The sequence below is a fragment of the Rattus rattus genome, chromosome 16, assembly GCF_011064425.1.
Source record: "Rattus rattus isolate New Zealand chromosome 16, Rrattus_CSIRO_v1, whole genome shotgun sequence".
Taxonomy (NCBI): Eukaryota; Metazoa; Chordata; class Mammalia; order Rodentia; family Muridae; genus Rattus; species Rattus rattus.
Window position 1 is genome coordinate 42,587,093 of NC_046169.1, and position 14,708 is coordinate 42,601,800.

The window sequence follows — 14,708 nt, forward strand, 5'->3', positions numbered from 1 at the left end:
ATTCAAGGGCACCATCCATCAGTCAGGAGTGATGGCCAGACAGAACTGGAACTGTAGCAGAGGCTGTTTCACAAGCGGCAGCTTCCTGTAGGAGTGGCGCCACTCCTAGGCTACGCTTTCAGGGACATAGCTACCCAGAGCGAGCTCAGGGTCTTCTAGCAGAGGACAGGGATTCTCTAGGCGCCTTTCCTGCTTTTGAAGTGCGGATGCCCAGAGACCAAGCCACAGAAAGATGGCAGGCGAGAAGGTGGTATCTGTAATGGTTTCCTTCCATTCATTTTCTAGGGTTTTCAAGTCGGCCTGCGGCATGGCACCATCAAACAGATGTGAGAGGTGAGCGGCAGACAGCCTGACACCCCAGAAGGTTCAGGGACATCGACCATTCCAACACTTCACCACATAGCCTGCTGGAGAGAATGTGAAGTCAGCTGCAGCTGCTTCTTTCCACATCAGATAATGTGACCAGAGGTATGAGCAGGTCTGTCCAAGGCATCCCAGACAAGATGGGCTGGGATTTGGTCTCCGCTGCTCTCCTTCCCAGGTCACGCCAAGCCAAGCCCTAGACTCCTGCAACTTTACAGACCGTCTGTGTCGCAGCTGACCTGAGCAAAGTCAGCATGCTCTCCATCTAGAGGGCTGGGGCACTCCAGTGTCCTCACAGGAGATGCTGAGGTGACTGAATACCTCTTACCTCCCGAGACATGTCTGCAGGGGCCTGAGGACGGGGTTGGGGAAGTGGACACATTAAACACCAAGCAGATGAGGCTGGAGGCCTGAGCAGCCTTGCACACATGGGGAGGCGGTGTGGAAAGTGCATGGGAACAGAAGGCTCAGCGAAGGCGGCTGCCATCTGTCAAAAGGGTGCAGGCTCTCACCTGCCCCACCTGCAGGCTTTAGAGCAGAACTCAGAGAGGTCCCAGAGCTTCTGGGGCCTACCTACAATTTTGATTTCTTATTTGCTGAGTGAATATCTAACATCTGTTCTCCAGCGCTACCCCTGGGAAGATACCACAGGAGCTTGTGTTAGCCTGTCCCCATGTCTGTCTCCCTCACTGACAGAATGTTTGCCTTTACTTGCCTCAGAACCTCTGCTGGGTTGACAAATGCAAGAGAGATACAGGTCATCGTGCACACTAACACTGCATGCCAACACCAAGAGGAAGCGCAGACACCGTGGAAACATGGTGCCCACTAAGTCTGACTAGGCAGTAGGCTTTCCTCAGGGCTTAGTGCTGCAAGCATACAGAGCACAGAACAACACTGTTCTAAAGGACAAAACACCTCAGAGCCACAAGCTTGGGACACTTAGATGTAACAGTAAAAGCTGACAGAGCACTTAAAAATGCCAAGTTCTCTGTATGCTTTCCTTTAAGAATAATCTTTTGAGGCTAATAGGACACGTACCTGACTCAACTCCAGTAAAGGCAGGAAACCACCTCGGAATCTGCGTGGGACAACCTGACAGGCACACATACTTCTCAGGAAAAGCGGACAGCAAAATCTTTTTGTCCTTTCAGAGCAGGGCTGTAAAAACCAGAACTCTCAAAGGCCAGCAGTGGTCTGTGCTGTCCCAAGCATGTGGCACCAGGGAAGTAACAATAAAGCACACAAGTGGCATTTTGAGATCAAATTTATTCTTGTTTCGATTTCACTTTGTTTTACTGTGATTTACACAGGAGACTGCCAAGTAAACTGGGTTCTTTGCATTCACCACATCCCTCGACCTCCACAGCTGCTAGAGCAACACGAGAGTCCATACTGGGCTCTGGTTTCCTTGTGTGCCCCAGCTCTCAGAGAAACTACGGATGTCTGAGTTGGTTTCACTGGAGGAGACAAGGCTGGCAGTGACCCTTCTGGTGGTGACCTTCCCAGCTCCCAACAGTGCCCAGGGAATAACCACCTTTACCTTGAGCTTAGAGGACATGGAACCCAGGGCTTGTTGCTGAGGCTAACAGGGCAGTGTGATGCAGTGGGGATCTCTGCCATTTCCCCCATGGGACACAGGGCAGGGCAGAGGGGACATGAAGGTCAAGCCTGTCAACAAAGGGGTGTCACCACCGTGCTCTGACTGCAGGGTGGAGGTTAAAAGGCAGTGTGTAACCTGAAGGATTCAACAGTGTGATGCTGGTCAGGGTTCCAGGACTGACGAGAGGAGAATAGCATCAGACAGAAAGGTAATAAAAAAAGAAAATCCTTCCCAGCTACTGCTCCTTTCTCTTAAAAAAAAAGGAGAAAGTAGAGACAGAAGAGGAAGGGGGAGGAGGCGTGGATACAGGAGGAGGAAGCAGAGCTGTCAGCAAGGCCCAGGTCTAGCTGGGCCTCAGGACGGGGACAGGCCTCTGCCATGCTCAAGCTGTGCCTGCTCCCATCAGCATTTCCTCCTGGCTTAGACTGTAACTGGAAACAGCCGGGCGGGACCACTCTCCTACCCTGTGAACTGTGAGCTGAGAGCAATACAGACCATCCAGTCTCCGGGCCGTAATTTCAGAAGAGCCATTTCAGAAACAAAACTCCACAGAAGTGCTCTGCACAGCCTGCAGTGCCACTCAGGTTAATTGCTTGATCACCCTGTTTGCTTAGCCAGAATCTGAATATTGTCTAGTGTTTATTATAAATCACAAACCGTCATCACTGTTTTTTGCTAGATTTGATATAGAAAAATACTTGAAATTCAAAATACAAAAATCCAATAAAAAGTGGCAATTTTTTAAAAAAGGATATCCCCAACCCTCGGGCAAACCAATAAAGAGCTTTCACTCCTTACTTGACAGATATTGTTGGATTTGGCTGGAAGATAGTGGCCACCCAGAAATAAATAGTTATAAATACATCCAGAGTTTACATTCCAGAGTCACTGGAGTATCTAAAAATTTGAAAAAATCTTTCTGTAGGAGTTGTTGCTGATGGGTTGAGACTAAATGTGTGTGTGTGGTGACTTGAAAAAAACAGAAACCTAACCAAAGGCTGTACACACTGGTCCACACCTGGCATTCACGAAGCACGCCAGCCAGCACCACCGGGCACCACATGGCAGTCCGTTTGTCCTTCCAGGGCATCATGTTGATGGTTATTAATATCTGTTCCAGGTATATATATTGAAAATATTTTCTTTAGTATTTTTGCTGAAGACAGGTGCAGTACTTTGGAGAAAAGGTACTGATCCCTTCCATCTTTACATGTACATATATATATATACACTCGTGTGTATCTAGGCCTGTAGCCATATGTGCTTTACATACAGCTACAGACATACATACAGTGTGAGTGTGTGTGCATGGGTGTGTGTGTGTGCCCTCGCGTGTGCACATGTGTGCTCGAGCCGTCAGAGGCACACACTGGAAACATCGTCAACACTGAGACGCTGGTGGCTTCAGTCGTCGCAGGCCGCACTGGTCCCCCTCACTTGGCCTTGACTCCGTAGCTGTGAGAAAAATAAAGAAGCACACAGTGAGTTAGCCACAGGCTCTCCTGAGACTCGACATGGAAAAACTTCAGTAGAAAATGTTCCCCACATACTGCACCCTAAACCTTGTTCTGTTTAAGAAGACTCTGGACATGCTAACGTAACGGCAAAGCATTGTGTCATTACGGGGAAAAGTAAATGTGAAGCAGAAACAAATCATAAGAAAGTTAACGATCAAAGTGACAACAACTACAAAATAAAACATGAACATGAAATATGAACTGTGGGGCATCTCAGAAGTATTACTCAATGTTGGTTGGACAAAGCAGCCCCCTCTCCTGACAGAACAGGTAGAGCTCCACTAAAGGAGCAGCAAGGGGGCTCAGTTAGGTGTGGCCCACGCCCGACTGCTGTCTCAGGGACATCTGCAGAGATTCTCTGCCTGGGCTGTGGGCGGGCCTGGATGCTCTCTGCTCCATCTATGGAAATGCCACTTGGGCATACAGGCTTTGATAAGGAACATCACAGAAAAATGTTAGGCGTACAGAGTCAAGTTGACTGCAAAGCAAACTGTGACGCTCGGGACAGTTTAGCCACAGTGAGCTACTGAAGTTGGCCTCACGGTGTGGCCAGAGGAATCCTGGATTTCCCTGGGAATGACAAAAGGCTCTATTGAGAACCAGGTCCACTAATTGGCCGGCTATCAAAAGGTCAACCAGCTTCTGGGGCAGTGACATTAAATAAGCAGCTACACTGACAGCGGATGGAGACTGTTACACTCAACCCAGTGAGACACGCACAGGCTCACGGTTTCTACAACAGATATGCATTCAATTCTAAACGTAGAATCCCGTCAACACTGGCAAGAGCCTGTGTGCTCATCAGTTAACTCCCCATCACCAAAAGGCACAGGCTTTTAGATACTCTTTTACCCGGGTCTTCACTTACACAGTTTGATAATGTCTCTGACCTACAGGGGCTCATCTAGGCATCAGCAGCCGACGTGCCTCGGACGGAACCCTTCTTACGCATCTAAATGTAAAATAAAATCATGAGCTGCTAAAATGATTCTATGTAGGGTTAGTAAGCAAGTGGAGAGAGGGGCTAGCAACAATTAGAGAGGCTGCCTGCTTCTCATGGATCCCCAGGAGGGATGGAGTTCTGAGACTCTTGAACTGGTCCTTGCTTCAACAAACTTATGGCGGATTCCTTTAACAGCCTGAAAAGTTAACTGCATCTGTCTCAAAACAAAGGCACCCACTATGAAAGCAAATTATCAGGGACACAACTGCAAGGGAAGTGTTGATATACTTTGAGAAAATGCCTTGGGGTCGGGGTTCTGGACAAGACAGGAGGCTATGAAGGTGCTGCCACTGTGGGTCTTTTTAAGAGCAGCTTCTCAATGCCTTCAGGTTTACTAGGAGCAAGGATCGAAGAAGAGACACGGAGGAACAGAACACGAAAAGAACCAGCAAAAGAGCAGGCATTTCTAACAGCTATAGACAAATCCCCCTCCCCTGCCCCCACCACAAACAAACAAAGAAACAAACAAACAAACAAAAGAAACCCTCAAAGGAGAACACCAGAGACAGAAAACAAACAATACTGTGTCTCTAAAACAACCCCTATCGCAGGAATAAAACACTGCTGTGACATCACAAGGAGCTATATAAGGACAGCCAGCCCAGAATGCTGAGATCTATGTAAAATAATTCTGAAGTATTCACAGATGAAAAGCTGCCTGCACAGAGCCCAGGACAGAGTGCAGCAGGTTCACAGGGGACTTTTTCAGCTTGAGCCCTGAGCATCTTCAGTTCTACTTCCAAATGGCTGACTGGTAGAGCTGCTGTTGACCTTCTGATCTATTGCCAGAGATGGGAACAGGAGTCAACACCTCCAGGCCAGGCTCTCTAGGGGTGTTCAGGTATCGGCAGCCCCCAGCCATGCTCTGTCCAAGGGTCAGGGGTCAGAGAGCTGAGCTCATCATCTAGTCAACAGTGATCAGTCTTCCTCAACGCAAAGTCCAGCACAAACTCACACTAGAGCCAAGGCTCTCCCCCGAGGGCTGGTTTTCTGTCTGCCTAGGCTCTGGGAAACATCAGCTGGAAGCAGCCATGCTATAGCTTGAGCAGCTGCTCCAGAGCTGACAGCACAACAGGTGAGTGTTCTGGAACCTGGAGGAAACTACAAGGGAGCACAGGGCAGGCGAAGGGTCTGTGCTAGGAGGGCTGGCATCTGGGCAGCTCCTCAGGAGCACTGACTGTTGAGAAGTGAGCATGGGAGTGGGGGCAATGGACCAAAAGACTGCAGCAGTGAGGCCTACATTTGCCTGCATGAATGAATAATGCCCATGGCCAACCTTACAACAGAGAGAAGGGGAGACTTCCATCATTCTACCACCTACCAGACCCAGTCTCAGCCTCAGTAAAAGTCTCTATGGGAAAGCAGCTTCCAAATTCAACCAAGCAAAAACAATCTGGGGCAAAATCCATTCATAAGCTGAAGTCTGTCTATAGTTTACTTCAAATATAAAGTAGGCTAAAGCATATGAAGAATATATACTATACTCCCGTCTGAGCATTTGTGTAAGGCTAATTAGAAGCAGGCCTGCTTCGATCACCCATAGTAACCAACTGCAGGCACAAATCCTTTACTGTGCTACAGCAGAGACACCATTCCCTTTGTACCAGAGATTCTGACTCCCTGCCGCTTGTCATGACCACATAGGGCTCGAGTCTCAGGGCCGTCAGATACCACACCTGAGAGCTCCCAGAGCCAGGTCTGTTAGCAGGACTCAAGATGACTGTTTGGAGGGTCCCGGACATGCCTTGGATTCACTTCCCACTCTGGGAATGAAATGCCAATTGCAGACAAGCACGGCCCAGGGAAAAATCAAAACCAAATCCTTGCTTAACCATGAAACTGTATCCTGACCTCCTGCCAAGAACCACTGGAGTGTTCCTAGAGCTTACCAAGGCAGAAGAGCTCACGGCTAGGTGGGCAGGGAGATGGCACTGTAGGAACCAGGAGGACTCAGCAGCCTTGCCTTGCCTATGGAGGGAACTGGGCTGACTGCGGGGCACACTGAGCCACAGGCACCTCCTCCTAAAAGGACCGAGACAGAGCCGCCATAGACACCGATGCCTGGTCTGGTACAAAGCACCTGGGTGTTTTCACAAGGAACGCGTTCTAGGCTAAGAAGGTTCCAGTCTACATTCAGGAGGGGTGAAGGGCATTAGTGTCTGGAAAACTTCATTCTGGTGAAAATAAACATGGAAAGAGAAACAGCCTCGCTAAGCATGTACAGTGTAGAGCGTAGACACAGTCACCACAGCAAGGCTTACTGTTTCTAGTTCTTTCTGAGTCTCATCCTCCATTCTCCTAATGTCTTCCATTGTCAAGTCAATCCACTTGTCAATCCAACAAAAGAGCTGGCGATGTAAGTTTGTAAATATCCGTTTTTCTTGCTTTTAAAACAAAGTGGCAAAAAAATATCTGATTAGTGATACATTAATTTTGTATGTCCCAAGCACCCCATAAAATGAGCATGAGCTTAGTTTGAAAAGTCCATTTTATACAGAAGCAGAAAGCAGGCAAGGGTGGTGGTGCACTCCTTTACTCCCAGTTATTACTCAGGAGACAGAGGCCAGCCTAGTCTATATGGTGAGTTCCAGAACAGCCAGGATATATAGAAAGGCTTTGTCTCAAAAAGAAAAAAAAACAAAAAAACCAAAAAAACCAACCAACCAAACAAACTAACAAAACAAAAAACCCCAGCTCAACTATATATGTATTTGTTTTCAAGACAGGGTTTCTCTGTGAAACCCTCAAGTTCACTCTGTAGATCAGGCTGGCCTCGAACTCAGAGATCGGCCTGCTTCTGCCTCCCAAGTGCTGGTTAAAGTGCATGTGCCCGCCGCTGCCTGGCTAAAATATAAAATCCTTATATAGCAACAGAAACCTTAATTCTACCCTATTATCATTATATACAAAACAAAAGTAATAAAATTCTATGAAGGCTGGCAAGACAGCTCAGCAGGTAATGGTGCTTGCCTCCAAGCATGATGGCTTCAGCTCGGTCTCTGGACCTATATGGCAGAAGACAAGACACAATTCCTGCCAACTTCCACTCTCCACACCACCCCAGTGTTATTCTCACCATGCGTGGCAAATAAACATATTCAAAAGCCCCTGTGAAATGAGACAGACTCTCCCCTGCAAAAGGATTAATGGTCTGACAGAGCCTGAAGCACACAGCACACAAGGCTGGATTCCATATGCTCCTGCTGGGCTCCATGCACTGACCGCACTCTAAATGCCAAGGGTCAAAAGTCAACCGTGCTCTTCTACAATAAGACTACACCTGCAGTCTTCACCTCTGATGAAGACACTGCACTAAGGAAAGCCCACCGTGCTCAGAGAGAAGCAAAAGGCATGAGGTGCCATCCATTAACTCCTCATTAATTCCTCTGTGCTGTGCTCTACTGCACTTGTGTGTCGCATGCACATACACACAAGCACGTGTACACAAAACACACAACCATGTACAGCAATGCTGCTTTAAACATCCAACTATTTAAGTTGCAGTCAACTCTCCCAGAGAGAGCACAGTAGATGCAACAGCGGACACTTTGCAGACACTTTCCCTTCTCCCCCATGAACAGAAGCTTCATGTTCACACAAGCAACTTCTCTGTATCCAAACTGGCCTGTCGATACAGTAACAATGATCAAGACGGAGAAGGCCAGCATGTAGAGTGTGCTCACAAGCCAGCTGTGACTAGGTAGAAGCAGCAAGGGTTCCGGTAGGTAGTTTAAAGGCAGGGAGGTTATCGAGGTGCAGAACCTCTGTGGGAATCCAGGGGGTTACAGGGGTGGGGATGACAGGGTGTCTTTTCCTCCCTAGGATATGCACTAAGTATGTTCATGCATGTCTATGTACTTCATGCTCACAGTGACTTTCGAGGCCAGAAAGGGGTGTGGATCCCTGCAACTGTGCTACAGATGTTGTAATCACCAATCACATGGATGATGGGATTCAAACTTGGGTCCTCTGAAAAGCAGCCAGTGCTCTTAACCACAAAGCCATCTATCCAGCCCCCAAGCACATCTTTGCAGTGAAGATGGGGGGAAATCCTATGGAAGAGTAAATAAGGTATTCCCACACCTTCCTGTTCATGGCCAGGGACATTTTGTTCTGTGTGATGTTGGGCAACACTGGGCACAAAACCGACTGCAGCACTGTGATCCTCTACATGTAGCTGTTTATGCTATCTTCATTGTTTAAAAAGTAATTAGGATTTGGATCCGTGGATCATGTCACCTATTCAGGGTCCATCTACTTTTGTCAAGACCTCTAAAGCAGACACTTCGGACAAAGGCAGCATAGTGCCAGAGAGCAGTGGTCAGGACACTGGGTCTCCTGAGGGGAGGCTCTGTGCTGAAGTGCTGCAACAACTGTCAGGAGAGCACCGCACTTCTCCCAAGGACGTCCCCTGAGGGATGGAGATGGCTCAGGGAGGTTAAGAACCAGGGAGGAGGCTGCTCCTCCTGAGGACCCAGGTGGGTTCCCAGTACCCACACAATAGCTCTCAACTGTCTCTAACTCCAGGTCTGCATCAGCTGATGCCCTCTTCTGGCTTCCACAGGCACTGCATGTATCATGCATGCATGCATGTATATCTATCTGGTACAGGTAAAACACTGCACATAATAAGATAAAATCTTAAACAGACAAAAAGTCTCTTGAAATCTCGATATATGGATTTGATGTTTTTAGAGTATCAGACATGTAGGGACTGTAACTCTCAGGTACATAAAGGAGAGCACACTCTCAGAGACCATTCTCCGACACCCATCTTCTCTCAGATCCTCCCCCACAGGAAGAAGTCCCACCCCTTGAGCAGACTTACCTTCTGGATGAAGTTCTCCACTTTGCTCTGCAGCCCCCACCACTTGAACTTGATGGTCACCAGCTTATAGGCACACATCTTAGGACAGTCAGGGGTGTTTGCCAGCTCCTTCTAGATGAGAAAATTAAGAAATCCTGACATCAGTATTTAGGTTTTGACCCAAACAGACTGCTATGTCCCACCACCATGGATCTGGAAGTTCTGAATCACTTGAACAGAAGAGCAGTGTTCCTCTCCTGCCATCCACCTGTGAGGTCAGCTGGTGTCACTGGAGCTGGTAAGTGCAGCAGGGAAGTCCCCCCGCCCCCAACCCCTACCTCCTGGGGATCTGCCCCCCACCCCCACCCCACACCCCAGGGGATCTGCTCAGGACCTTCCACTGTTTTCTGTGTTTCCAAGTGTCTCCAAGTACAGCAGCAGTTCACCATAGCAGAAGGCCACAGCTAGCGATGCAAATGCAGACTGCTAACAGCATGGCCTGCACATGCAGCTGCAGTTCCCAGAGCACCACACACTGGTGTTCACTCAAATGAGGTAGATGGGAAAAATCAAGTCTTGCTTGGATAAACAGGGATGTTGTGAGCAATGGTCCTCCAAACTGTGTAACTGTCCTGGAGAAGGGTTCAGCTGTACCCTTGAAAAGGAGTACCCCAGAGCTGGGCTTCTTGACTGGGAACACATACTCATGGAGGACTGGAGAGGGTGATGAGACCAGCACCTCAGTATCCAGCTGCTCTATCACCTATTATATGCAACTCTGCCTTAGCCACACATGGCCTCCGGGAGGGTGCGTGTGTGAGTGCATGTACACGAACAGGTACATTTACAATGACAGAGTAACAATGCTGTCCTTGGTGGGAGCTATTCATCTGTCACCCAATAGCACACACCACTGCTATCAGACACAGGGGTCATAAAGCATTGTCAGATCAGGTCAGGCCGCCTGTCTTCAGTCACCCAATAACAAGAGTCAGGTTAATAGTGGGAAGCAGAAAAAGGTTTACTTGATGCAGTCACACTGGGAGAGGGACTCAGAAACCCCTCAAGTCCACCTTTGGAGTCCTAAAGTGAGACTGAAGTTTAAATAGAGGGCCAAGGCTATGTACCTAAGCCCTCCACTGACCCATCATTGTCAGGGTTCAGTTTCATGCTGTAAGGGGTTGATGAACTGTTATTATGGAATCTCTTTCTGGAAGACAATGTCCCCTCTGACAAGCACGTTTTCCTCCTCCTGGCATAAAAGTCCTGGGAAATCTCCACTGCTATGAGTCCATTGTTTAAACAGTAAGTCAGAATGAGAGAAGCACAGTGTCTCTCTAGAATATCTTCATCTCCACCAGGCCAGCCAAACTGACATGTACCCCCCTGCCCTCGACTACAGGCCAGGCTCTAAGCTGGGCACTGGTATGGATGAGGGCAGTCAGCTTGCCTCAGATGGCCCAGTTCTCCAGAAAGGATGGTAAGGTGAGCCTCTCACAGATCATCTCTTCAATAAGCAATGAACCCATGCTGGGACCTTTAGCATGAGGACCTCTGAGCATGAGGAGAATGTGGCTCTGGGGTCAGTCGGGTCTAGCTGGCACTAGGTCAAGAGCATGGCACCCATCAGTGGCTCCTACTGTACAGAATCCTTACTTTCGCTGGCTTCACTCCTCTGTGTGAACAGGAAGAGCTAGACTATTAGATCACCCAGGTTCCTCTGAGGTGAATGGGGTGGTAAAGCAACCATGCCCTTCCCATTCAGTGCCTGTGAAGTCCCTGTCCACACCCTCAGGCTACACTTTTTCTACAGCTCAGCCCCTACCCTCTGTAACAGCCCTAAGCAACTTCCAGCTGGGACAAGTCCCTGGTACCACAAGTCACAAACAACTTCATTGTGACCCCTAGGAGTCTTCTCTACAAAAGCTTACCTGTGCGCTCTTCAACCTTCTCCCCACAGGAGAGGAGACTCACTCAGCTCTAGAGTGCGTCAAATGTAACATAAGCGCCCTCCACAGGCTGGACTCCAGCGCACAGCGACTTCACAGCGAGCCAGGCTTCCTAGTGATGCTGGCAAGCTACTTACGCCAATTAACACAGCAATTTATAGTTTGCACTGGGCTATAAGAATTATTTTAAAAATTAAATGAGCCAAAAAAAAAAAATTCTAGTTCTAAAAGCAATCGTTCTATACCTCACATGTTTATTTATTTTCAATCTTCTTGTTTTCCTTCCAATTTACAAGTAGTTATTAAAAACAAAACCAAAAACAACCCTTTGAGGGAAGAATATGCAAACCGACTAAACTCTGCTCATGTAGACACAGGTCTGCTGCCCGAACTTCCTGGCTGGCTGTCTTCCTGGAGGTGTCAGCATGCCACTGGAGTTACCAGAAAGCAGTGGCAAATGTGGCATCCAAGAAGAAAAGTGGAAACACACAAGCTACGTGGCTTCCTGCAGTAGCTGACATGTGCATGGTATTTCAGGCGTTGTTCCTGTTTGAAATGCCTGGGGCCAGGCCTCACTGCCTCAGTCCAACCTCTCGGTACCATATGAAAAGAAAGAACCAATTCCTGCAAGCTGCCCTCCAACCCTGATGCATGTTGTGGCATGCATACACATGTGCATTCAAGTACCTGTTCATGCCTACACATATGTATGTTCACCACATGTATGCCTGCCAGGAACTGGTCACTAGATAACATGTGGATGCTGGGAACCAAACCCAGGTTCTCTGCAAAAACCAATGGTTCTCCCACTAAGTTGCCTCGCTAGCCCCTAATTTAAAAAAAAGAAAAGAAAGAAATTTATAATCTTCAAAAAGGTATTCCATTGCTACAGAAAGAAGTTCCATCCTGTATCAAGTTCCTAGGAGCTCAACTGCTTTAAAAACAACTTCCTCTCAAAACAACCCAAAGGGCAGGGAACAGGATAGAATAAAGACCTTTCACACATTGCTTCAATCCAGCCCAAACTGAAAACTTCATTACCGCATCAAGGCAGCTAAGGCTAATTCCGATAGTTCATAAAACAATTATTCAGCCAATAAGTGAGCTGTACATAGATTAAATTTTTAAATGGGATTGGTTAACGGAAGAGCGACCAGCAGTTCCGTGAGACAGGTATCCCGAGCTCACAGAAGAGCTGAGCATCAGGTTATTTCCTACATAATTCAAATTTCAGCCATAATAAAACACATACTAGTAGTTAGCTACAAAATGTTTTCAAAATTGCATTGAACTCATTTGTACAGCCACGGAATTCCTTACATTTCACGTTACTAACTATAAATGAAGCTTCCCAAGTCCAATCATGTTTTCAATTTAAGAGTACATATTAGGTTACCCTGAGGCATGTGGCCGAGCGAGGCCTTCAGGGAAGCAAGGTTCGCAGCAGCCACACGTTGTGACTGAATACTTGAATGTGGAGCTTTGATGTAAGCAATCAGCCAGCATGAGCCTCCAGAACAACACAGAAAAGTAAGTGCACACGTTAGGAAGCAAAGGAGAGTCCAGGGTGCTCTCGGCCTCGCTACACCTCACTGTAGAATCCTGTGGGATCCGCAGAGCTGACGCTCCTCGGCAGCAGAGCAGTCTTCCATGCGGTTCACACTCCCTGGTATTTTAGCTTTTAGTGGTAGGCAATCAGAATGCTCAGTTTTGGCGGCCGAATTTGTAGTGTTAAGTTTCCAACCGAGATCACACTAAGAAAGTTAAAAATAAATGTGCTGTAAGGGCTGCTGCCAGTGTGCACCGGCAAATGTCAACACAGGATCACAGAATCCATGGTAAGCATGTGCACCGCAATCTCAGGCAAGCCCCACTCTCCACGCATGCTGTCTTCTCTTCTCTAGACAGCTTTCACTTTGAGTCTTGGGCTGGCCTGAGCGGACACATGTCAAGCCTTGTACCTTCCTAACTGGCACTGGTTTACTAACTCTGGACTAAGAGTATACTGAGGGCACATGTAAGCAAGGACTGCCACAAACCAAAGTGGTTTCACACTCAGAAGACAGGAAGTCTTGTTTAGAAGAACAAGGAGACCACCCTAACCTGAGGTACCAACAGTACCACAGGGGCACCCAGAAGCCTCTAGTGGGGTGGGGATTCATGGTGGGAAACTCTTTACTTTGAAACAAAGTTCCAAAGGATGGACCTAATCATAAGTACGATTATAAAAAACAGGTACAACAGACTCAGGAAGGCCATACTTGTGAGGGATCAAGAGCCAGTGTGTCACGCCCCTTCACAATAATCAGCGCAGTTCACACCCCCCTCATCAGGGATGAAGCCACACTGCAAGTGCACCTGCAAGGCTCTGCTCCATGGACTCAGAGCCCAACCACACCCTGCTCTGCCAAGTCATTTCCCAGACGTCAGCAGACAGTTCCAGAGGCCTGAATCCTACAGGTCTACAGAGAAGCAGAAGCATTCCATAGACAAGCCAAGGCAAGAGAAGCAGGCAGCCAGGGCACCATCATTTTTGAAGACATGGGCCTGTCCATTTTGACATCTTTGGGAGAAGTTCTACACATATGATTAAGGCATACTAAGTGCTAAATGCACTTCAGAGACTTCATCTAAAAAGTGGAGTCAACAAACCACGTAAACCTTCTCTGAGAACATGACATGTCTGTAAATGTCTGTATTATACAGAATCTAAAATGTGGCCTAACTAGAAACCAACTTGAGTTCTACACGTTACCTGCCATGGGGTTTCAAACAGTATAGGAAGGGTGCACACCCTCAGCTGCTTTGGGCCTCAGGCACGTCCGGTTAGGCATCTGTAGCGGCAGCACTCTCCATTAGAGAGAGAGCCACAGCGTCCACCTGTAAGCAGGCTTCCATAGCTGCACTGCGGCTTCTCCTCATCGCCCCTGTCTCCAGCACAACACCTCACACCTCAGCTGACAGACAAGGCTGCTGTCATCCTTTCACACGTGTGGGGTAGAAAGAGAAATCAATCATGAGGACACGGAAGAAACAAACTGGTGTTTCTACAATGTGAACAGGAACTCAGAATGACCACGAGGGCTGTCCTAGACAGTGACCGAGCAGTCGTCTCAAAGGCCAGGCTCCCGCTGCTGGCACTTGGAAGAACATTCTTGCACACATCAAACTTCCGGAATTTCTGGGACAACTCTGTTTCCTGACCTGATCGAAGCGGTGCCTTGGCACAGCCTCCTAGTCAGGACTGATCATCCATTTGTGGGCACAGACGCACTAACTCTTCAACAGCTGTCTGCTAAAATGAAGAGAGACACGAGGCCTTTCATTGGGTTAGAATGACACCATGATCTTCAATCTAAGCTGGGTCAGATGTGGCAAACTGGAGAGCAGGAGGAATACACGTGTAAAATAGCACCGAGAAGCCTTGTGATAGGGGGTTGTACCAGTGTCACAGACACACATCCTC

General features: G+C 48.0%; 1 protein-coding gene across 3 annotated transcripts in view; it reads right to left on the bottom strand.

Moving 5' to 3' along the window:
• Positions 1–1,612: 1,612 nt before the first annotated feature.
• Positions 1,613–14,708, bottom strand: part of Pitpnb (phosphatidylinositol transfer protein beta) — a 51,928-nt gene continuing 38,832 nt past the window's right edge. For 2 of the 3 annotated variants that reach the window (XM_032886378.1, XM_032886380.1), the window contains exons 9-11: positions 9,315–9,425; positions 6,748–6,870; positions 1,613–3,421 (exon numbers count right to left, since the gene is read on the bottom strand). In XM_032886378.1, the coding sequence (XP_032742269.1) occupies positions 3,371–3,421; positions 6,748–6,870; positions 9,315–9,425 (285 nt within the window). In that variant the 3' untranslated portion in view covers positions 1,613–3,370. Of the gene's footprint in view, positions 3,422–4,351; positions 4,436–6,747; positions 6,871–9,314; positions 9,426–14,708 lie in introns of all 3 variants that reach the window. The other variant, XM_032886379.1, reaches the window with a different exon arrangement.